Source organism: Quercus lobata, chromosome 9 (assembly GCF_001633185.2).
Source record: "Quercus lobata isolate SW786 chromosome 9, ValleyOak3.0 Primary Assembly, whole genome shotgun sequence".
NCBI classification, from domain to species: Eukaryota; Viridiplantae; Streptophyta; class Magnoliopsida; order Fagales; family Fagaceae; genus Quercus; species Quercus lobata.
In genome coordinates this window covers 27,053,299-27,078,377 of record NC_044912.1, presented here as the reverse complement: position 1 = coordinate 27,078,377, position 25,079 = coordinate 27,053,299, and the positions used below count along the sequence as shown (strand labels likewise).

At 43.5% G+C, this 25,079-nt stretch overlaps 2 protein-coding genes across 3 annotated transcripts; both read right to left on the bottom strand.

The window, feature by feature from the left end:
- Positions 1 to 360: 360 nt before the first annotated feature.
- On the bottom strand, positions 361 to 2,549 carry LOC115961036 (proline-rich receptor-like protein kinase PERK2). Of its 2 annotated transcripts, XM_031080087.1 has the most exons (3): positions 2,029 to 2,549; positions 1,707 to 1,983; positions 361 to 837 (listed from the first exon to the last, which is right to left on the bottom strand). In XM_031080087.1, the coding sequence occupies exons 1-3, from the start codon at positions 2,154 to 2,156 to the stop codon at positions 811 to 813; spliced, it is 432 nt and encodes a 143-aa protein (XP_030935947.1). In that variant the 5' UTR covers positions 2,157 to 2,549; the 3' UTR covers positions 361 to 810. The 2 variants fall into 2 exon arrangements, with proteins under 2 accessions (XP_030935947.1, XP_030935946.1); XM_031080086.1 differs by having other exon boundaries at positions 1,707 to 2,542.
- Positions 2,550 to 10,716: 8,167 nt separating this feature from the next.
- Positions 10,717 to 11,413, bottom strand: LOC115961501. The gene is made up of 2 exons (XM_031080476.1): positions 11,067 to 11,413; positions 10,717 to 10,849 (listed from the first exon to the last, which is right to left on the bottom strand). The coding sequence occupies exons 1-2, from the start codon at positions 11,411 to 11,413 to the stop codon at positions 10,717 to 10,719; spliced, it is 480 nt and encodes a 159-aa protein (XP_030936336.1).
- Between the last annotated feature and the right edge of the window lie 13,666 nt (positions 11,414 to 25,079).

The following is a 25,079-nucleotide window of genomic DNA, read 5'->3' as shown; positions in this document are numbered from 1 at the left end:
AAAAAAAAAAAAAAAAAAACCCCTGGCTATCAACCAAATCCCAAATCAAATGATAGACCCAAAAATAATCAAAGCTTAGTTGAGTTCAATACGTGATGGTTACCATTGGTTGGCAATCTTGGGTTCTAATAGCTCATAAAAATGAAAAGAAAATTATTAGTTTACATTATACTATCAATGTAAAACAATAATTGTTTAAAAGGAAAAAAGCCAACATTTTATCTAGAAAGAGATTAAAAAAAAAAAAAAAGTTTATTTTTGCAAGAGCTTATTCATTTACAACACAAACTAACTTTAATCCCCCAATCCCAAAAAGATATCTCATGCGCCAAGTACATACAAGAGTTTTGCTAGATCTCATATTCAATACAATCCATTTTATTCAATGAGAGAGTCACTTTTCGAATATAGCTAAGGATATGGCCAAGCACAACAAACTGCCCTATTAAAAGTATTTTATAGGCAACACATGCCATTGACAAGCTTTTTCCTATTTGTTTGGATAAAGGAGAAATTTTATTATCAAAACAAACACAATTTACAATGAAATCTAAACACCAAAACAAATGCAAAACATTTACAAATACTAACCTCCAAACTTCCACAAATACTACTAACCTTCTTTATTACAATTCCAAATTAAAACAACTATTCCAAACCACACAAGTACATCACATCAGAACCAATGTTCAAAGCTCACAGTAAACCCACGACCGAATATAACATTTGCAATCTTCAATTCAAAACTTTGACATCAATCTTTGCTATTAGATGATAGTTGATTCCACAATATTCGCACATGCTTGTCAGTTAGCAATACCAATCATCATGGTCACACTGTTAACATAAAAATAAATTTAAAAGAAAGTCAATGGTTAAATAGTTATTTGGGAAAAAAAAATACACACAGGAATAAAATCTTGATGAAAAAGAAAAAATTGCTCTGCAGCTTTGACGAAAATTCGTCATGCCTTCATTTTCATCATTCTTTTAAAATGCACATCTATGGACCACGTAAGCACCTATACTCGTTGGCCATATTCTTTGCCATAGAATTCTGAGACAGATCAATGATGGTTGTGGAGTGGAAGAAGGAAACTAATCTAGAGTTTTGAGAGAAAAAGACCTCTATGGAGAGACTTATAAGGTCACTAAAACTAAATACAAACTGATGAGATTGAGCTTTTGGATTCCAAATTTATTTCAAGTTTTTGAATCTTGGCTGTTTATAAATTAAATTTATTTGAGTTTTTCCAATTAAATTTTTTTTTTTTTTTAACTAAAGTTAAATTTATGTGGTTTTGTTTTGTTTTTCATTTAGGAAGTTGAATCAAAGTTGTTTTAAATGTGTGACCTTTTATTATTGGTTGGGACTACTCAAGACCTAGGTCCTAATAATTTCTCCTTAGAAAGACCTACCAGCATATACGAATTGAATAGTAATTCTCAAGAAAGATCCAACTTAACGACGTAAAAGACCATCCAATATTCCAATGTCTACACAACTTGTCAAACCCATATACAACAGAGATAAGAAACATTTCTAACACCCAAATGCAACCACTCCAAAATTAAATTCCCAAAAAAAAAAAAAAAAAAGCCCATGACAGAAACTCAACACCCAAATACTCAAGACCGAACCAAAAGGTAAAAACTGGGGGAAGAAATATAAAAATCCAAACAGATAGGAAAAAAATTACTGTTACCTTTTTTGGCGGCGGTGGACACCCTGGCCGGCATGGCGACCCTGGTATGCATGGCAACCCTTTCTCCCCTTTCGGCCCTTCCTTCCCTGTCTTCCCTGGCTCCCCCTTGTCCCCTTTTCCCCGGGTAATGGCAAGTGTCACTGTGACGGTTAAGGTGATTGATATTGTTAGACCGAAGGTAATCTCCAGCACGACCGACAGTGGTATTGATTGTTCTTGACTTGGTGAAGGCAATATGTTGTCATTTGGTGGTGATGGAGTGAAAGGTGGGATTGGAGGAAGATCAAATGCTGGCGCTGGCGGTGTTCGACGCGGAGTAAGGGAGGGAAATGTGGAGAAGGGTGGTGGTGGTTCTGAAGAGAGGGTTGGATCTAGTGGTAGTGGTTGTGAAGAGAGGGTTGGAATTAGTGGTGCGATGATAGTAGTAAACAACATGAACAGGGCAAACATGGTTGCAATATTTGGATTTTGGAGTTGGAGGTGAAGCTCGTCTACTCCGAAATAGCCATAAAGCCAAAGCCATGCTTTTTTTATATAGTTGTTTGGATAACCATCGTTTGCTAGATACTCTCAGGCAGTCTCAGACTTCACCAACCTCCATGCTTTTTTTATATAGTTGTTTGGATAACCATCGTTTGCTAGATACTCTCAGGCAGTCTCAGACTTCACCAACCTCCATGCTTTTTTTATATAGTTGTTTGGATAACCATCGTTTGCTAGATACTCTCAGGCAGTCTCAGATCTAGACTTCACCAACCTTGCTCTTCCCATGTGGGCTTCTCCGTCTTGTTTTACACTGTAGTCTTTTATTATTATTATTATTATTTTTTGCATGAAGCTCTTTTGTTTTGTTTTTTGATTTTTTTTTTTTTAATGCTTTTATTATTGGTTTTGGATTGTAGGTCTCTTCTAGGTCGGCAATGGCAGATCCATCCTAGACATATATGGAGAAAAGCAAATTCATGTGCATGCCAATCTTTTGGCGAAGTGGGGAACATCTCTACATGAGAGACAGATCTTATATGATACATGCCCCACATTCCTGTTGAATTGTCTATACCTATTCATGATGGGTTTCTCTCAAACCTGTTTTGTGCTTCGCCCTGTACCTAATGGTTGTTAACTTGTCAGTTGTCATGAGTGGTGGTCCTGATAGTGTAGTGTTTCCGGTAGTTGATTTACAGTTGTGTTGTATTTTGTGTGAATGTGTAATGTGAACTCTTTCTTTTAAGAAAGGAAGAAAGAGACGAAAAAAAAAAAAAAAAAGAACCACCAGCTAAGAAAGAGAGAGAGAGAACAAAAAAACAAATAACAGAAGCTGTAGGTACTCTTTGCGAGTGTGACGACACTGGCTGCTAGGTCCCACAACTCATGTTTTATTTCCAAAATGCCATTGAACTAATAACTCAACATCCGACAAATACTTCTCAAGTCTCATTAACCATTCTCAATATATTGAGTTATGAGTGTTAAGAATTGAATGAAGAGAGAATTAAGTTTTAAGTGATAATTTTGCCTAAACCAAACACACTAATTACAAATTTCTAGAGAACAATTATGACATTCACTTAAGAGTTTATTTCCACCTCTAGATCTAATATAAATCTCTTCTAAAAAAACAAGGTTCAATATAAATCAATGATAATCATATATATATATATATATATATATATACTCTAATACATATTATTACTACAAAGATGAACCTACAAAAACAAACATGTTAGCTACCTAAAGAGATTTAAGATTTGATGTTTTTAGTTAACTTAACTGATAAGGACTTTCGTTGTTAAATAAGAGATTTTAGGTTCAAATCTTGCATACACCAAAAATCATTATAAAGTAAAAAGTGGGAGTAGAAAAATGGAAGAATAGAAAAGATTTAGTTTTCTCCTATTTGTGTATAGCTAGAAGAATGAAAAAGTAAAGAGATGTAAAACTTATTTGTTTGGTTGAGAAGAAAAAAGAGAGAATAGAAAAATGAAATTGGTATAAACTTAAAATTATGTTCCTATTAAATAAAAATAAAAATAAAAATCACATTTTTCTAGAAAAAATATTTGTGTATATACAAGTAGACAAAAAAGAAAACCGGACAAAATAGAAAAAGCAACAAAAAAAATAATAAAAAAGGCAAGGGCAATGCCCATGTGCAAGTCAACCCAAGTGCACATGTTTTCTTCCCACCTCACATACTCTCAATTTTCTTCCCATTTTAGGTAGAAAACTTCCTAGAAGAATCTGCATTTTTTTTTTCCTCTTCTCCTTCCAACCAAACATCCTTAATATATTCCAATTGTTTTGACTTTTGAGATTAGGAAAATAAGCCTACATTTGTATTTTACGTAGAGACAAAAATGCCTCTAATCTTTACTATATATTCAACTTATAACTTTCATTATTTTCCAACCGACTTGCTTCGAACACATTTTGTTTTGTTTTGTTGTTTTCCCAACATAAGAAGTACGTGAAATGCATGGCGTCAATGACGACTAGTCACTTGTGGTCTACTTTGACTATATTCTACTGTGACAAACATGAAATACATTAGGGACAACTTTTGACATGTTTTTATGCCACAACGTACCATATAGCAAGTTATAATTGATAAAGGTATATCAGTGAACCATATAAAGACATATTTTTACCAATTACAACTTATCATATGGTGAGTTATGATACAAAATTGTGTCCACTCCTAACATAATTCGACAAACACAAGCAGAGACGAGCCACGTTCCCCAACACCCAAACCCCACCCCCTTTTTGATGTTTAAATTCTTTTAATAATAAATATTTAATAATTTGTTGTCATATGCCTCGTCTCTGTCCCCCTACTCAAAAAAATTATTAATATCAAATTTATATAGGTTTGTTTTCCTTTACCCTATCCGTACACTTTTCTTCCCAAATTTAAATAGTTTTTATAATAAATCAAATAATAGATTAAAAAATAGATTTCCATATTTTCTGCATGAACCTCTTTTGTTTTGTGTTGTTATTTTTTCGTGCTCTGCTACTAAAAGCCTTAAACAATAGAAAGCCTAAAATACTCCGAAAACAAAAAATAACCCCAAAAAAAGAAAAAGAAAAAAGAGCTTACTGCTTTAAGCCCACGTGGGCCATGGGCCATGCGACATGGACCCTTCTATTTTTATTATATTTCTATAAAGTATCGTGACCTTTTGTGAAAGATAGAAGTCTTTGATAATCATACTTATTTTATCCTAACTAATCAATATCATATTATATATAATAAAAATTGAACTTAAACGTCATGGTTGCATCAAGTGACGATAACAAATTGCAGAAATTTTCTTAGATTTTTAATTTTTAAGGAAAAAATATATATAAGTTTTTTTAACTATAATTTCTAAGTGGATATAATTTTTCTTGAACTATAATTTCTAAGTAGATAAAAATCTTAATTAGATTAAAGTTGAATTATACTTTTCGTATTTCTAAGTGGATAAAAATACAGCAACATAGTGTTTAATTTGTTCTTTTCAAAATCACCTTTGAAAAAAATCATATGTACACACGCACTCCAAAAATATATGTTGTTCTATTTCTTCAACTATAATTTCTAAGTGGATAAAAATCTTAATTTATTAAAGTTAAATTACACTTGTTGTATTTCTAAGTGGATAAAAACAAAAATCATAACAATTAAAAGCTGTGCATCAAGTGGTTATGTTCATTACTTCACGTGGTGCTAAAAAGACCCAGCAGTAGTTGGGTCACATGGTGCTAAATATTAAACCAAATCAAAACAAAATTAAATATTTGCTAAATATTAAAAGACCCAATAATTGGCATATCACATGGTGGTTTAATTAGCTTTAGACTTTTTGTTCGTATAAAATTCTTCAAAGTGGAGTGTGTGTGTGTGTGTGTGTGTATATATCAATAATTCATAACTAATACCCATCATACAGTTCTTTTGCGCTATTCTTCTCTTCTTCTACCTACAATCTCTAGTATTCTCTTCTTCTATAATTATAACATGGTTGATGATGCCAAAATCGTCAGTAAGCCGCATAATCCTCACGTGCTCTAGACAAAACCTGCGTAACACAGAAATAGAAGAAGACCTTACAGAGAGTATCGGTATGGTACCGGCCAAATACCCTCCGTAGGTTAAGTTAAAGAACTCTTTCACAACTCTAAAGTGCCAAAACTGGGGTAAATTATGCATACCTTGTTTTCTGAGGGTTTTGGGTTTTTATAGTAGTGTGGAACCGACCTTCGTTTCTTGCTTAGGAAGATGTTTCCTTATGAGGAAGATCCTTATAAACACGCGTATTTTACTGGATTCTTTCCATGTTGGGATTCCATTGACTAGGGTTAGTCGTGGGGGGCAAGACATTCCCATTTAGGGTTTCTTAGAGATTACTTAAGCCATGTAGATGCCACATTGCCTCAATATCTATCTTCTTGTGTCCGTCCATCCAAAATTCGTCCACAATTGACGATCCACCTATCTCATTTATTTTTTGTCCAGTATATTGATCTGTCGTCTTGCCCCTTTCATTTTGATTATTTATTATTTCAGTACCGTTGCTTATGGAAGGCTTAAGTAAATGAACCCATCTTCTTTAATTTTATCTTCTACAGTTGCCCCCTCACTCTATGGGTCCGTCACCTTCTTTCATAGACGGACCCGTGGAGTGACGGTCTAACTCAGCCCCTAAGAAACGTGCTTTGATTGACAAGCTAGCCTAGGGCCATAAATGCTGTAGGGGCACGTGGCACGTTTTAGTGGTTAATCACCCGAACTGAAGCGTCCCTTCGTCTTCCGTGCTGTTCCCTCTATATATACATGCTTCTTTACCTTTCATTTTCACTTTCCACAACGAATTTAAACCAGAGCGCTACCGTCCTCTTTATCAAACCGGCATACCGTCTACTTGGTGCAATCGTCAGCCACACCTTCTTTATTGCCCTTTCCACTTTGTTCAATCGGTAAGTATCCTTTACCTTATGTTGAATTCCTTTGTCATTTATTTAAATTTTGCATACCTGTCGTCTACGTAGTCCCATTAGAGTCTTAGGGTTTATCTGTCATATGTAGGTGACAGATGTCTAGTGCGTCGAGTGAACAATCGTGTGTCCGCAATGGAGCAAGCTACAATATGGTGTATCTATTAGGTCAAGACAACCTCAGCACCTCTTCTGATGAAAAGGTCCCATCCACCAACTCACCTTCCACGGAGGAGGATGATGATTTGGACGTAGACGAATCAGAAAGTGACTCAAATGATGACGAAGACATAGGCAATGATGAGCCCCCAATCCAGTCCGTCATAGGCCCTTACGGTCTTAGGTAGTTCATACTCCTTCCGTTGTGGACAGTGAATGATTTTAACTCTACCATAAAGAGAAAACATTTTGAAACCCTTAGGGAGAAATATCAGATTTCAGTTGGCATCCCTATCCGTCTACCTTTCAAATTTGAAAAGTGCTGCTACCAAGATGTTGAGGACGTCAATGTGTATGAGCAAATGCTAAAAGTAGGGCTTAGATTCCCTTTAAGTGCTCTTCACTGTCGTCTTCTTTAGTACCTAGCATTGGCTGTCACCCAAATCTCTCCGAACACTTAGAGAGTCTTCCTAGGTGCTAAAGTTTTATACGGCGTGTTATCTAATGGGGCATGCAAGATGACGGTGGAGGAGTTCTTCCACTAATACCGTCCATTCAAAATAGTCCAATCCAAGGGCATGTATATCTTTTTACCAAGGAAGCCGATCCTTAGGTTAGTGTGCGAGACCCTCGACTCCAATAGAAACTGGAAGAGTTGGTACTACTTCCTCCAAGGGGGCAACTGGATGTGTCACCCCGACGACCAAGAATACATGCCAGTGGACAAGACTTGGGGCATAATGCCCCTGTCTAGTAGGTGTCCATCTAATTGAAACTTCATTTCATTTTTTCACATAATGTTCTAACTGTCTCTTATTGCAGCTCGGAACCATCCAGAGGTTACTCTTAAGCAATGGAGTTTCCTTGAGCAAATATTCAAGATCAAGTTGTCGGAAAGAACATGGGCATAGCTAGTTACCTTGGACACTCTCCATTGATATTATGACAGTCCCAAACCCACAACAGCTGCTCATCGCTACAACAACCAAGTGCACAAACCTAAGTCCATCACCCTTGCTTTCTTTTCTAACATTTATTAGTTTGTATAACTCTTATTCATCCATCTATATGTAGAAATGAAAGATAGCAGGAGGAGGGCTTACATTAAGTAGCAAGCTACTGCAAAGAAGAAACAGGAGGGAAGCCCGCCTCCTAAGGTGACGGGTATGGCTAACCCATCCATGAAAAGGAAGCCATCTGAAAAAGTGGACCGTTAGCCTAAGAAGCCCAAGGTGACGATGGGGTCAGTGGTTGGTGAGACACTTGCCACCAATAAGTTGCCCCCTAAACTTGGTCTGGGGAAGGGGAAAGGCCTGATGAAGGGTGTTGTTCTCGTCACAAAGAAATGCCCTGTCCTTCTCCGTGAAGACTCAGGGTATGCGCTCAAGCAATTGTCATCCATCATCAAGGACGACAACTATAAAGACTTTGGCAATCATGCTACTAAGGCCATAGGGGAGACGGGCCTATTTAATTTGGCACAAGTATGTTTATCCATCACCTTTCATCTATTCCATCCTATTGTTGTCTCATTCCAACATTCGTGTCTAATTCTCACAGGGGATCATCATGATGAAAGGTTTTATGGACCATTGTGTGCCCCACAAGACAGTGATCAGCCATTTGAAGGAGAAGGTAGAGGCAAGGGAGTCGGAGATAAGGGAGCTAATGGCTTGGAAAGAGGTCCAAGTCAACAAGCTTAACCTAACAAAGTAGCTTTTGAAGGAGTCGGAGGTGCAAGTAGATGCCCTGAAGAAGATCCTTAAGGACAAGGAGGCAGAGATCTCGGAGGCAAAAGATCACCCTCGTCAGGCTAAGGAGGATGCGGTACGAGAGTATCTCAACTTCGACACCCTCTTGAAGGAGCTTGGTGGCTCCTTTACCGATGGTTTGGATGACTGCTTCCGTCAGGTTAAAGCCTCTTTCCTTAACCTGGACCTTTCACACGTTTCTACCAATACCCAAGCTCATACTCCAGCTCAGCCCGTCTACTCCGAAGGAATCGATGAGCCCCTTGCCGATAAGACCAATCCCAACCCTCAAGGTGATAGGGATGCTGCTTAAGTTGATCAAGAAAAATCTGTTAAGGACGTTACCCGTCATTTTGAAGGGGATTAGTCAGTGGAGGAGAAAAATTAAAAGACCACTACCATTCAACAATAGTTTTTTTATTCTTTCTTGTAAATTATTAATTTTTGATCACTTCAGAGAACTGTATCCATTTCTTCCATTGACTTTAGATGTAAACATTTTCCATTTTGTGAGCTTTTATTCATTATCTTTATTTATCCGTCGCTTATGTTTGTTCATTCATATGTTACTTTCTGTTTCCAATTTCTGAAACATGTTCTTGTTCGTCCATTTAAGGAACTATTTATTCGAGAACTTGATATACCCATCCAGTTTGGTATTTCTAAATGATACCATGGAATAGATCCATCTATTTTTGGACTTTTAAGTAGAAATATAGACAGCACACGTGGTATCTTTGAAAATTTCCTATTATTGTGATGAACCCATCCACCTATTTACTTATGGACTTCATAATAGTTATGTTACCACCTAGGATGGGCCCATCCACTTGTGGGCATGATGTCCATAGGATGACCTCGTCTTCCTATGGACATCATGATTTTTTTATCATCCTTTGGGATGAACTCGTCCACTTGTGAACTTGTATTCTTTAGATTCATCGCTTATAATGAACTTGTCCACTTGTGGACTTATAGTTTTAACTCATCCCTTGGGATGAACCCGTCTGCTCGTGGGCTTGTTTTCTTTAGATTTATCCCTTATGATGAGTCCATCCACTTGTGGACCTATAATTTTAAATCATCCCTTGGGATGAACCGTCCACTAATGAACTTGTTTTCTTTCTACTAATGGACTTGTTTTCTTTAGATTCATCCCTTATGATGAACCCGTCCACTTGTGGACTTATAATTTTATCTCATCCCTTGGGATGAACCTGTCCACTAATGGACTTGTTTTTTTATCACCTCTTGGGATGAATCCGTCTACTTGCAAACCTAATAATTTTCAGCTTACTCCTTGGTGAACCTGTCTGCTTAGGGATTCTAACAAGTTGCAATGCCTGTTCACGTAAGAAATTGGTTGTAGACATGGTTTTGTAGAGATGCACATATGATATTTCTGAATAAATTCCTCTTATTATGTGATAAATATGTGTAGATATTGTTCTTCAAAAATAAAAAATTTAAAAACTGTCGTTTGGGTATAAAAGTACTGTAAATAGTAAAAATTAACTAAAAGGAAATAAATTGGAAATGAGGAGTGTTGTTTTTCATGCCACTATCTACTGGTAGTACTTCTTCAGGTGCTCTGTGTTCCATGGGTGATGCAACTTTTGCCCGTCCAATGTCTCCAGGTGGTAGGTTCCCTTCCTATGCCATGATACAATTTTGTACGATCCTTCCCCATCAGGTCCAAGCTTCCCTTGGGAGGTGTCTTTTGTGGCATCCATCACCTTTCTTAATACAAGATCTCCAACTTGGAAGTCCCTGTATCTGACTTTGGAGTTGTAGTGCTTGGCCATAAGGTCCTGGTACTGTGCTAATCTTTACTCAGCCATTACTCTGACCTCCTTCACCAGATCAAGTTACAGGCGCATAACTTCATCATTCCTACTTTAGTCATAGTTTCCCACTTTGTAGCTTGTAAGTCCTACTTCGGCCAGTATGATTGCCTTGCTTCCATACGCTAGACGAAACGATGTCTCTCCTGTAGGCGTCCTTGCTATCGTCCTGTAAGCCTATAAAACGCTTGGTAATTCTTCAAGCCATATACCCTTTGCCTCCTCAAGCCGAGTCTTCATGATTTTGAGCAAGGATCAATTCGTGACCTCAACTTATCCGTTGGCCTGAGGATGGGCGGGTGATGAGTAGTGATTCTTGATCCCTAACTGTGAACAAAAGTCTCTCAACGCGTCATTGTCAAACTGCTTCCCATTGTCTGAGACTAGTACTCTAGGTATACCATACCTACAGATGATGTTTGTCCATACAAAGCTTCGCACATTCTTCTCCATGATAGTAGCCAGAGCTTCGGCTTCTACCCACTTGGTGAAGTAGTCTATATTTTAGCTGTCGAATTGCTATTGGGAACGGACCTATAATGTCCAATCCCCATTAAGCGAAAGGCCATGGGGCCGTCATTAGAGTGAGTTCCTCTGTTGGCTACCAGATGAGGTTGCCAAACCTTTGACACTTGTCACAAACTTTGACATATGCAATGACATCTTTCTGATTGGTAGGCCAATAGTATCCCGCCCAAATCAGTATATGCACTAATGACCGTGATCCAGAATGGTTTCCGTAGACTCCTTTGTGTACTTCCCACATGGTGTAATCTACCTCTTCAAAGATAAGACACCTTAGGTACGGGCGGGAGAAACCCCTTTTGTATAGTACATCTTTAATTAGCACGAACCGTGTTGCTTGAACCTTCAGTTTCCTTGCAGCCTCTTTGTCATCAAGTAGCACGTTGTCCTTCAAATAGTTGTTTATTGGCATCATCCAATCACTCTCGGAGCCTATCTCATGCATATTGATACTATCTATTAACAATGATAGCTGAACAAAGGATAGTACTTTATTGGGAATGGGCATATGTTCTGCTGATGCAGCCTTGGCAAGATGGTCAGCATGCTCGTTCTCCTTCCTTGGGATCTAAACAAACTTTGTTTGAAGGTCATTTACTCTATTCTTCACTTGCTCAAGGTATTTCTTCATCCGTTGTGTTTCTTCATAGTCTGGAGGTCGGCCATGTCATCAGGCGGCAGGATGGGCTATTCCAAGGCATTGGCTACGTACCTAGCCTTGCGTTGTTGGAAATCCCTAATAGAAGAATCCATAGGGAGGGAAGATCTGTTCAACACCAAAGTGGGGTTCCAGGCCTGAACCTTGGTGCAATGATCATGCCCCCTCTCCACAACAGATCCTTCGCTTGAGGACCTCGTCTGAGCAGTCCTAGCCTCTTTGGCCCCTTTCTGTGGCTCGGCTTCTCTAGCAGGAAGACCCTTTCCTTCCTCCACAACCTCCTTGCCCTTCTAGTCCCGCTTTCTCTTTTTATCAGCAAGGTCAGGTTAAGAAGCTTGGGAAGGTAGAACGGTGGGGGGTTTGGCATGGATGGCCACCTTGGGCACATTGCCCCCTGCATGGGACTCCAAGAGATCCAAAAGGCTTGTTCTAGTTTTGCATTGTAGCACCCTTGCGTCAGGAACACTTGAAGTTTCCAAGAGGTTACTTACTTAAGCTGAGGGAAGATGGCCAAAATCACCAGCTAGAGCTTTTGGGGATTGAGGCTAGTTGAAAATCACCAGCTTGGACGTCATCCACTTGTTCTTCTTCCTTGATAGCTGGTTGGAAAGGAGTCGCTTCTTCATCAGCCGTGTGCTAAAAGGGTAGTTTTGTTTGTTGTACGCCTTCTAGAACAAGGCCTGCGTAAAGAAAACCTGATACGACGATGTTGATTTGGTGTAGACAAATTTCTTTTGCTTTAATCACATACTTGGGCACCTAGAAGCTGGACGATATGGGATCGTAGCCGAGGATGAGGTGGGTTGCTCTTAATTATCCATCTTTGTGGACAAAGATCTCAGCCTTGAGTATTTTTGTTAAATCAAGCTCATTGACAAGATTCAAGTTCGGGATAGCAGAATATTTATCTGCAAATTCATCAAAAATCAAAAACATTATTAGAAAACAATACAGGTAGAATAAGAAACAAGTTGTAAATAACAATAAAAAAGGATAAATACAGGAAAGGTTAGTAAGCAAAAGGATGTTAGAATAAGAGATCTAGACCTAAAATACCCCACCTGGTGTCTCTTCTCATGTCAGACAGTGAAGTCCATCATGCCACTCCCCTGAGATGATTAGATAATCTTTATCCATACACTTGTTGGACTCAGGGAGACACGATATGAGCCAAACCACAGGAACTCTAGTTTTTAAGTAATACCCCTACCCTGTTAGTTTGTGACGATTGTAAATCCAATTTATGTCATGGTGGGTAAGGTTCACACCCATCTTCTCATTGAGGGCATCTACACTACCTAAAATACTAAACATATTGGGGACACACTGAGTAGGGAAAACCCTATGAGCAATAAGATAATCCCTAGTTACTCTACCCACAGGGATTCTCATTCCTCCCTCTATAAAGGCGATCATAGGGATTACTACTTCTCCCTCCTACCTCATGGCGTGCCACTCCCCCCGGTGGAAATACCTAATAGAAACCCTAGGTAGGATACGATATTGAGTTTTAAAACTCTCTATGCCCTCTGGGGTGTCTACTAGATGAGCAAATCTACCCATATGAAAAAGAATTGAAAGTGGTAGGAAGACGAGCTGAAATTAAAAGGGCCAAGGAAAAAAAGGCTCTAAATAAAAAAGAGAAGAAGAGAAGAAGAAAATACTAAGGACAACTTACGGAAGGAAAGAAGGGCTCCTCAGACTAATTCTTAAGATTTGAAAATGCAAAAGGTGAAACAGTCAAAGTCTTCAGGCCACATATATATATATATATATATATATATGAGAGGGAAAAGCAAGCGGGAGAATTCCCACCCAAGTCCCCATAAAATCTTCCACCGTTGGATCTCCATCATACCGTAGAAGGTGGGGAACATGGAGCCACAGAAAATAAATGCAAGCGCATCCCAAATGCCGAAACGTTAGGAGCGTGCTTTTGGGCAGTTGAAAAGACACCTGCACAAACGGAGATGACGTAAGAGCAAAGCAGAATAATTGCCGTAATATCGAAACCCCCTTTTTTTTAGAAAGCAAGAGGGTGGAATTTTGAGAGGCTATTGTAGGGATGAAGGGCCTGGAAAGGTATATTGGGCCGTCAACCTTATCCAAGGACATTTAGTTGTCCAAGGACGGTTAGACCTTAACGAAGACGTACAAATTAGTAAGTTATGGAAATATTTTGATCATAAATGTTTGGGAAAGTAGTCCGATGAGAAATGCCTCCTCGGCTAAGCAAAGTAGATGTCAAAGGTTCGACCTACCATCAAGAACAACACACCAGACAATTTCACTAGTAAGAATAAGCATTAAGAGAGAATAGGACAAAGGGAAGCTAAGAAATATCTAGGAGAAAGCTACCACCACCACATTAAATACTCTACAGTTAACTCCCTAGCCGCATTTATGTGGAGATGATACATGAATAGTAATGTTCAACCTTACAGCTACCCCCAAAGACTTCAAGAAGGGACTGATGGGACAAGGATCAGAACCAGCAATTTGATCTACACGTGGATGGCTGAGATGAAGTAAAGAAGGAGAATATAAAGAAGAAAGACCCCATTACAGGTGGGGAGATAATCTGTAGAAGAGAGAAACACTATACATTCAAGAACTGTAATTGTCCTTAAGTCTAAGAGAAATATATAAGAATTGCTTCCCTTAGACCTTGTCGAGGAGGAATTTCCTTGTCTAAAATCATTTATTCTTATTTTCCAACTCATTAAAGTCCAATTTTTAGCTCAGTCTCTACAAATTCATTGTATTGGGCTCTTTGGGCCTAAGTCCTTTTACTTTCTGAGCTTGGGAACCAAATCGTGTCCTTACAATATATATTAAAGTTAACTTTCCTACATCATATATTCGGAAATCAAATGTAGGGTTGACCCTCCAAGTCCATAATTCTTACAAATAGATTGGCTAAAGAAAAAGTTAATTTTTTTTTTTTTTTTACATATATTTTATAAGTGGAGAATTTGAACCTAAATATCTTGATTGAAAACATTAAAATTATTATTTAAAATGTTTGAAATCTAGTGAACAAGATATCGTGAAAAATGGATCAAGGTCATACATATTTTCGTCGTGTGGTAGATAGGTCTATAAATAATCAAATATAGGTAGAACCTTGCAAATGCATCATCAGGGTTATATCTTTCACATGCTTGGCAACGCTTGAAGGGATACTCTCTCTCTCTCTCTCTCTCTCTCTCTCTCTCTCTCTCTCTAACATTGCCAAGGGTTAGAAAATAAAGCCAAGGGTAAAAATAAATGATAAATTAAGGGTGTGTTTGGATACCGCTTATTTTGCTGAAAATTAAAAATACTATAACAAAATAATTTTTAAATGTGTGAATAGTGTCGTAGGATCCATTTTTAATAAAAGTTTTGTTGAAAAAAAAGATTTGTGAGTCCCATGAATAGTGCATGGTACCCACTGGAAAAGCCACCATAGCCATAGAACGTGCTTCTAAAAATAAAATTAAAAATTAAAAAATTAAAAAAAAAAAAAAAAGATGCAAACGTTATTGTAAGAACCAAGTATGGGACCTATGGGCCTTGGATTACTTTGGACTCACAATCTATTTGTAGTGGGCTTGAAGATTTCCTACTATGGGTCGTTCTCGGCAGAGAGACTCAAAGCAACGCCCCAGTTGATACTCACTCCTTTACTCTCTTCCCTCTAATTTTCTGAACCCCTTTCTTCTCCCAACTTTCCTCTATTCATAGCCAAGGTTAGTGGGGAGATTGTGATTACAGCCACCGTTAGTGCTACTGAAGGTCCAATACTTTCTGATTAAAGTGGATGTTCAGGTGGGAGGACGGTGCGGCATTTATGATCTTGGAACTTGGTTCCATCGTGCCTGATCATGCTCGGCAATCCAGTTTCCTGTGCAAGTCGCACCTTCCCGGTAAAGGTTTATATACATGACCGGGAACTTTTGACCGACCACCACTTGGACCTCAATACCTTACACTTGTTTGTTTATCAAGGAAGCTTCAGGAAGGGCGCAGGAGAATTGGACATTTCTAATGGGCCTGTGTCTAAGGCCAGCATAGGACTGGGCCTGGGGCATGCATGGGCCTGTGCCCAAGGACGGCATGAGGCTGGGCTCCGGGCCTGTATGGGCCCGGGATCCAGGTGCTGTACAATAGCCCCCCCTTGATTCATACTCGGTAGCCGAGAAGAATCAAGGAGCTGTCTGGGCCCTTTGACCTCGGGAATCTTCTAGCCTGGGACTTCCGACTGTCACTTCTCATTAATATCCATCTCAAAAGACGCGCCGTTTCGCGGCGCCAGGCGCAGTCGTCATCATTGCTTGACGGTTCGTGAACCGAAGCGGCGTGCGAATCTATTACGCTTGGCATTCGCTGGGTTGCTCGTACACTGTGCCCATTTATTGCTTGATTAGGCGTTTCTTCTTCCCTCATCTCTTTCTGGCTCTATAAATAGTTCCCCACTGAATACTATTCCATTTTTCCCTTGCCTCTGATCTTTTAGTGCTTACTCTCTGCCGACCACATTTCTGTGCGCTTGCTTGCTCAGTGTTCTTTTCCTCTTTAGGACCCAAAGTAAGTTTCTCTTCCCTTTCCTGTTCCTTCAGCTTTACTTCTTTGAGTTCACTTTCGTAGTTTTTAGGCGTTAGGTATGGGTTACTCTTACCTCTTAGAATCCCCCTCTGCTTTGGCCACCTTTAGGAGTAAATTTAATATTCCTAATGACGTGGATGTGGCTTACTGTCACGAGAGTGATATTGAACTCCACCGAGGACAGGGTACAGCCTTCTTTCCTTTGATGTCCATTTTAGAAGGTGGGGTCAGGTTTCCCGTAGATCCCCTCCTGATAAACGCGCTTACTTACTATGGGCTATGCCCCGACCAACTTCCCCCCAATTTTTACCGGGTAGTTAGTTGTGTCAGTAAACTGAACCACACCTTTAATTTACAGTTAGACCACCACGATATTAACCAAATGTATAGGCTCTGTGGGAGCAAGGCAACCAATTATTACTTAAAGACAAGAGATGCTCGGGTACGGCTGATATCATGCCTACCTGATTCGAACAGGAACTCCGCCGGGGAGTTCGTTAGGGTGCGCGGCAATTGGTTTGCCGGGGAGATCCCCTGCCCCCTTACAAAGCGTGAAGTGGGTTCGTACCATCCCCTTCGTATAATTGCTTTCCTTCCCCCGTACAATCTTTATTATAAGAGACTAATGTCATGTGTTCTTTTGCAGACGGCAAAGTGTTTGTGCAGGACCTCAGACCCGTCCACGCCAAGGATTTAAACTTCGTCCTCCGTTCCGAGATCTACGTGCACTGGGACGGGCAACTACGAGCCTCTCACTTAATCCTTGGAGTGGAGCCGGTTTATTCCACCTGGCAGCCTTTCAAGCAGGCACTGTTAGTTGACAGCCCCCTGTTATCGTACATAGACGTACGGTACGTGAACTTTTTGCCGCCGAAGCTCACGACCGGGGAAGCGAGAGAATTTGGTCCGCGGTATACTTGCTCGGACGAGCAAGCCCCCTTGCGAGACGAATCCGCAGAGCAAGCATCCCGGCGCCTCAGGGAGTTAGCCCACGTACCCATACAGCAGGAAGAACAAGCGCAAGAGCAGCCCGTTCCCGAGAACCCAGCCGCCATGCCTCAACAGCAAGCGATAGAAGCGGCTGCCCTGCTAACTGAAGCTGTCCGGTCTAGCGGAGAGATGGTATCGAGAAAGGTGATGTCAATAGACCGGTTCGTGCCCGGTGCTCGTCAACCCAATCAGCCCCCGCCTTCTCAGGGCCGGGGTCAATTGCCTCAGCCCCCATCCCCCTTGCAGGCTGGTCGTGCCAAAAAGAAACAAAAAGTTACCGACCAACCTTCCAATTTCCCGGGGGACGCCGCTGCTCACACTCCTCCCCGGCCAGCAGGTTCAATTGTTATCCGTGAGCCCCAAACCGAAGCTGGCACGGGGGGCGCGTCCTCCTCCCGAGTGGCTCCAGCGTGGGAGCCAAAGATCCTTCTGGACGGCAAGCCCTTGCCCTCAACCGCCTGTATTCGGATGTGGGATAAGGGCGAGGGCGGCCGTATTGCCCAAGCTTTGGCTGAAGCTCTCCAACTTCCCGAGGACGTGCATGCTTTTGAAGACGGGTCCGAGGAGTCTGTGGGGCGCCGGTTAGAGTGGCACGCCATTGCAGTAATTCTTTCGTCTATCTACTCCTTCGTATAGATTTCCTTCTGCTTCTTTTCTAACCTTTGTGCTTGCTAGGCTGCTCAAATGGCTCACATTGTGGCCGCTCGGGCACGGGAGCTTGCCAAGGAAAACGAGCGTGCGGAGGAAGCGCGGGAGTCAGCGGTGAAAACGGCTAAGGAAAAGCTGAAGGCCGCCGAGTATGCTGAGAAAAAGGCCGCTGCTGTTGAGAAAAACCGGTCATTGGCCGAGAAGAGGTGCGCAGAGCTCCTGGCTAAACAGCATGAGACGGAGGTCAAGCTAGCCGAAGCCATCAGCCTTAATACCTCCAATGCTGAGGAGATTGCCGACCTCAGGGCAGGCTTGGCTGCCGCGGAGCAGAAGTGGTACGACGTCGGCTTTGCTGATGCCGAGAACTCCGTAGAGCCTGTGGTTGCTCGGGCTCGGAATATGGGTTTTGAGGCCAGGTGGTTTGCCGCTCTCCAAGCAATGGGAGTTCCTGAGGATTCGCATCTAAGAAACCCCAGTCAAATTCCATTCCTGAGCCCCGCTCCTGCTGCTCAGGATGCCCTGGTGGCTATTGACGAGGAGGAGACGGCCAGTATGAGGGAGCTGGTTGAGCAAATCGATGCCCATGCCGAGCCCGAGGAAATGGAAGCCACCAGTATCCCGACTGTGCAGGAGCTTCTCGGCGATGATCCGCCTCTTTCCTTGACCGTCCAGCAGGAAGTGACACCGCTGACCCAACCTCCCAACTAATTTTTCTTTTATTGGCTTGCTTATTTTTATTCTATTAGTTTTATTTGCTTATGTCACCGGGATGTGGTGACCGCACAATTGCTTTATCTTGTTGGTTTCATTTGCCCACGTCACCGGGATGTGGTGACCGAACAATTTTTTTATTTAATTAGTAGTCTGCTTTCCTTTTCCGTTTTAATCTGCCGAGTGAGTTTATATCTATTTATGTGTTTTGCTTGAATCACGTCAGTGCTATGGCTGCTTAATAGAATGGTACCCCCGAGAACCTGTTGTGCGGCGCTTTGTGTAATTTGAGAGCGCTATTTGACTTGGTATTTGTAAAAAAGGTTAGGTTTTCATCAGGCTTCGGTGAACCGGGAATCGTGCCTTTCTCTTAAGAGTGTTTGCTTGTTAGGTTGAGTTTAACCGAGAACCAGGTTTCTGTCCTCAGGGATCTGTTCGAAGGTTTCCACCTGCTCGGCAATATTGATCGGACCGAGGGTCAGGTTTCTGTCCTTAAATATTTATTTGTAGATTTCCACCTGCTCGGCAATATTGATTGAACCGAGGGTCAGGTTTCTGTCCTTAGAGATTCTTGTGTAAGGTTTCCACCTGCTCGGCAATATTGATCAAGCCAAGGGTCAGGTTTCTGTCCTTAGAGATTTCTGTAATTTTCTTAGTGCGCGGTTAAGGTGTCAAAAACAGCATATACAAAAAGTTCATCATGCTCTTAATTTTAATGGAGTACAAGTTCTGGCGTACACCGATGATTATGCGTAGAATTTCTTCAAGTTGTTGGCGTTCCATGGTCGGGGGAGCGGCCTCTCGTCAAGGTCTTCCAAGTAGTAGGCCCCTTCACCCGCAATGGCCGTGACTCTGTATGGTCCTTCCCAACTCTGAGCAAGCTTCCCTGCAGCCAAGTCCTGCATGTTCCCTACTACCCGTCTTAAAACTAGTTCCCCGGCACTGAATTCCCTGCTTTTCACGTTTCGGTTGTACCTTTGGGCTAGCTTCTGCTGATACTCGGCAAGACGTACAGTCGCGGCCTCCCTGCATTCTTCTAGCCAATCCAAGTGTTCCATCATCAGGTTGGCGTTCTGTATGGGGTCAAACCCGGCCACCCGTGCACTACATAAGCTCACCTTGGTCGGTATCACTGCTTCTGAGCCGTACGTCAGGGAAAACGGGGTTTCACCCGTGGATCTCCTGGGGGTCGTACGGTAGGCCCACAATACACTGGGTAGCTCTTCCGCCCATCTTCCCTTTGCTCCGTCCAACCTTTTCTTGAGCCCATTCAAAATAGTCTTGTTTACCGCTTCAGCTTGGCCGTTGCTTTGTGGGTACGCCGGGGTTGAATACTTGTTCTTGATGCCAAGCTTACTACAAAAGCTCCAGAAAGCATTGCTGTCGAACTGCAGCCCATTGTCCGACACTAGCGAATTCGGCACCCCAAACCGTGTAACTATGTTTTTCCATACAAACTTTTTCACGTCGGAATCCCGGATATTAGCCAAGGCCTCAGCTTCAGCCCACTTTGTGAAGTAATCTACAGCCACCAATACAAAACGGCGGTTCCCCGTTGCCCGGGGGAAAGGCCCAAGAATGTCCAGCCCCCATTGTGCAAATGGTCACGGGCTGCTGACAGGATTTAGCTGTCCTGCAGGCTGATGGATCATTGGGGCGTGCTTTTGACACTGTTCGCAACTTCGTACGTATTCGGCGGCATCCTTCTGCATCTGTGGCCACCAAAACCCCTGTGTCATTGCTCGGTGTGCCAAAGATCGTCCCCCGGCATGCCCGCCGTACACTCCCTCATGCAGCTCGGTCAGAAGCTCTTTGACTCTGTCTGGATGTAGGCATAAGAGGTAAGGGCCTGCGAAGGATCTTCGGTACAATTTTCGGTCTGAAGACAGCCAGTATCTAGGAGCCATTCGCCGAATCTTGTTGGCCTCGGCCTCATTCTCCGGAACTTTATCCTCGGCAAGGAAGTCTATGATCGGGCTCATCCAACTTGGACCAGCCACTGCCACCTGCGCAATCTCTACTCCGGCTTGGTCGGGAGCATCCTTCACATGGATGCTTGGCTCCTTTACAAGTTCTACCGTGATGAGCCTCGGCGTATCCTCGGTAGCCGATGAGGCTAACGTGGCAAGAGAGTCAGCGTGCTTGTTTTGTGACCGGGCTACCTGGGATATCTTTACCGTTCCAAACTGACCGATAATCTACTTTGCCGCGCCGAGATAAGCTTTCATTCTGGGGTCCCGAGCTTCGAAGTCCCCAGTGATCTGATAAACCACCAGTCGAGAATCAGAGTAGATCTCTATGTCCTTTACGCCCAGATGTAATACTGCCCCTAACCCGGCCAGCATGGCTTCGTATTCGGCTTCGTTGTTCGAGGCTTTAAACCCCAGTCTGAGGGAGTGTTCTAGTCGTATACCCTCAGGGGTGACAATGACAATACCAGCCCCGGCCCCCATAGCATTCGATGCACCGTCCACAAATAACCTCCATGGGCGAATCTCCGTACTACAGATTATCTTGCCTTCATCTTTGGGTGTAAACTCTGCGATGAAGTCAGCCAGAACCTGTCCCTTCACCGAGCTTCTAGGCCGGTATCTTATGTCAAACGATCCCAACCGAGTCCCCCATTTGGCAATCCGCCCTGTGAAGTCTGATCTCTTCAATAGGGACTGCAACGGATGCTCGGTGAGGACGAACACTGTGTGTGCCTGGAAGTAATGTGGCAACTTTCTCGTGGCGTGCACCAGGGCCAAAACTAACTTCTCGAGAGGCAGGTACCTTGTCTCGGCATCGACCAAGGTTTTGCTCACGTAATACACCGGCATCTGCACTCCCCGGTCTCTTAGCAACACAGCGCTTACTGCATGGTCTGTGACAGCGAGATACATAAACAGATCCTCCCCTGGCTCCGGGGCCGTCAACCTCGGTGCCTTTGCCAAATACTCCTTTAGCTCCCGAAAGGCTTCGTCGCAGCTCTCGTCCCATCGAAACCCCTTCCACTTTTTCAGAAGCTGATAAAAAGGCCGGCAACGGTCGGCAGACTTGGAGATGAACCTGTTCAGGGCCGCTAGCATTCCAGTGAGCACTTGCACCTCTTTGGGATTGCTTGGTGGTTTGAGGCGGTTCACGGCTTCTATCTAGTCGGGTTAGCTTCTATTCCCCGAGTAGAGATCAAATATCCCAGGAACTTACCAGCCCCCACTCCGAAAGTGCACTTCTCGGCATTCAAGCGCAATTTGTGCCGACGTAGAATTTCAAACACTCCCCGGAGGTCTTCGGTGTGCTGCGACTCAATTCTACTTTTCACCACCATATCATCGATATAAACTTCAACCGTGCATCCAATTTTTTCTCGGAACATTCTCGTCATCATTCGCTGATACGTGGCCCCGGCGTTCTTTAATCCGAACGGCATGACTTCGTAGTGATAATTTGCATTCGGGGAGATGAATGCTGTCTTTTCTCGGTCTTCGGGCGCCAAGGCAATCTGATGGTAGCCCTGGAAGGCATCTAGGAAGCTCATCCTCGGGTGCCCGTACGTCACATCTACTAGCTGGTCGATCTTGGGCATCGGGAATGGGTCCTTGGGACATGCCTTGTTCAAGTCTGTGAAATCCACACAAACTCTCCATTTTCCGTTCTTCTTCTTCACCACGACAGTGTTCGCCAACCACTTCGGAAAGAATAACTCCTTTATGGCTCTGGCATCCTTCAGCCGCTGTACCTCCTGGTTTACTGCATCGATGTGTTCCCTCGATGCTCTTCTCGGTTTCTGCTTCTTTGGGGGGAATAAAGGATCCACGTTGAGTCTGTGGACAATGAACTCGGGATCTACGCCGGGCACTTCATACGGGCTCCATGCAAAAACATCCACGTTCTGCAATAGGAACAGCAACATATCTACCCTTTCCCGGTCGTTCATGCTTGTACCCACCTGGAAATACTTGTTAGTATCTGGGAGAATTCTTACCTTCAGCACCTCCTCGGCAACGTCCGCCCCAGCTTCCCCCTGGGGTTTCTGTAATTACTATGAACTTTCTTTCTCGTTCTCCTCAGTTCGACCGAGTTATTCCTTCTCCCACCGGACCGCGGCGACAAGGCACTGCCTCGCCACCTGTTGATTCCCCCTTACCACGGCAACTCCATTCTCAGTAGGAAATTTCACTTTCACGTGAAGGGTGGACGGGACAGCCCCCATGGCATGAATCCACGGCCTTCCCAGGATTGCGGTGTACGGTGCGAATGATCGGACTACTATAAACGTAACTATAACTGCCTTGCCTTCCATGTCCACTGGGAGAGAGATCTGTCCCTCGGGAATTACAACCCTCCCATCAAACGAGACCAACGGCGTGTCATACTTTGCCAAATCCTGGGTCTTTAACCCTAGCCCTTCAAAGAGATCCGGGTACATGACGTCGGCTCCGCTTCCTTGATCAATCATTACCCTCTTCACCAGGAACCCGCCTATCCGGGCTGTCACCACCAAAGCATCGTCGTGGGGTTGGACCGTCCCCTCGAAATCGTCTTCTCCGAACGAGATGGTCAGCCGTCCGCCTTTCTTTTTCTTCTTGGATGATTCCCCTTCCATGCAGGCCACTGTCAGTATCCTTTTTGCCGATGCTGCCCTTCTTGGTGCGGCATGGATGACTTCGATTACTCCCAGGGGTGGTGGAAGGGGATTCCTTTTCTCTTTGGCTCCCTGTCCGGTTTCTCGGTCAACGGAATCTGCTACAAACTCTTTCAAGTACCCGGCCCTTGCTAGCTGTCCGAGGTGATCTTTTAATACCCGGCACTGTTCGGTCGTGTGCCCCTTGTCTCTGTGATAGGTGCAGTATAGGGTTTGGTTCCTCCGAGATGGGTCGCCCCCCATTTTGTTTGGCCACCTAAAGAATGGCTCGTTTTTGATCCGTTCCAGTATCTTGTGCACTGGTTCTTTGAACACCACATTGACCCCGTCGATCTGCACCTCTGGCCCCTGCATTCTGAAGTCCCGTTTCGGTTTTGCCGGAAAAACGCTTTGCCGGGGTCTCCCCACTAAAGGAGCTTTCCTCCTGCTTTGCAGCCGGTCATCTTCCAGGCGTTTGTACTCCTCAATGCGTCTCATCAGTTGCCTCATATCCTCGGGGGGTCTTCTCGTCAGTGACTCCCGTAATTCGGAATCCTCAGGGAGCCCCATTCTGAAGGTGCTTGCCGCAATCTTCTCGTTTCCTCCACCAATCTCGTTGTAGAGTTCCCAGTATCGGCTGGCATAACTCCGAAGGGTTTCTCCGACCCTCATCTTCATGGAAAGCAGTGCGTCGACCGGCTGTTGCACCCGGCTACATGTCACGAACCTGCTGCCGAATTCTTGAATAAGCTCGGCAAAGCTGTGTATGGAACCCTTCCTCAACCCATTGAACCATCTTAGTGCCGTGGAACCGAGACTAGAGGGGAAAACTTTACACATCAATGCGTCGTTGTGTGCATGCAGAGACATCATGTGGATGTAATGGCTAACATGCTCCACGGGGTCTGTCCTGCCCTCATACGAATTGAATGGTGGTCGTGTGAATCTGCTCGGCATCGGAGCCCGTTCAATATCATCGGAGAATGGTGACCGGGCCGCCATCCGCAAAGCCCGGCTCATTGCGTCCATGGAGGCATTGTGGTGCAGTCGTTCCTCCGGTGATTCTGATCCTGGGTGATCATAACCATGCGACCGTGAACGATTCCGCTGATGGCGTGGTTCCCGTGATTGCCGGTGCGACTCTCGGGAGCGTGACCGGTCTCGGGATCGATGCGTATTAGACCGGCTGGAGGCCTCACCCTGGTTTCTCCTTTGCTGGTAGTTGCGATTCCTTCTATCTCGCCGACCCCTTGCTTCCAGCTCTAAGTCCATTACCAGTCTGCATAACCGTTCCAGCTCTCGGTCCCTTTCGTCGTGCTGCCGGTGCGCCGAGATGTCCGAAACCGTCCGGTGTGTCTGAGCCGACCCTTCTCCTTGTCCGGACCCTTCCTCCCTTTTTGAGTGCTCCCTATCTTCCCGCCGTTTTTGCCTTCTCTCCCTCCATGTTGACCCCCGAGAAGATCCCATGGAACCGCTTGGTGCATGCTCTCCTGAACGCTCCTCAGCCATCCTCGTCGTTTGAGTCTCAGTTGAACCACAGCTTTGTAGGAGTGCCCCACGGTGAGCGCCAATTGTAAGAACCAAGTATGGGACCTATGGGCCTTGGATTACTTTGGACTCACAATCTATTTGTAGTGGGCTTGAAGATTTCCTACTATGGGTCGTTCTCGGCAGAGAGACTCAAAGCAACGCCCCAGTTGATACTCACTCCTTTTCTCTCTTCCCTCTAATTTTCTGACCCCTTTCTTCTCCCAACTTTCCTCTATTTATAGCCAAGGTTAGTGGGGAGATTGTGATTACAGCCACCGTTAGTGCTACTGAAGGTCCAATACTTTCTGATTAAAGTGGATGTTCAGGTGGGAGGACGGTGCGGCATTTATGATCTTGGAACTTGGTTCCATCGTGCCT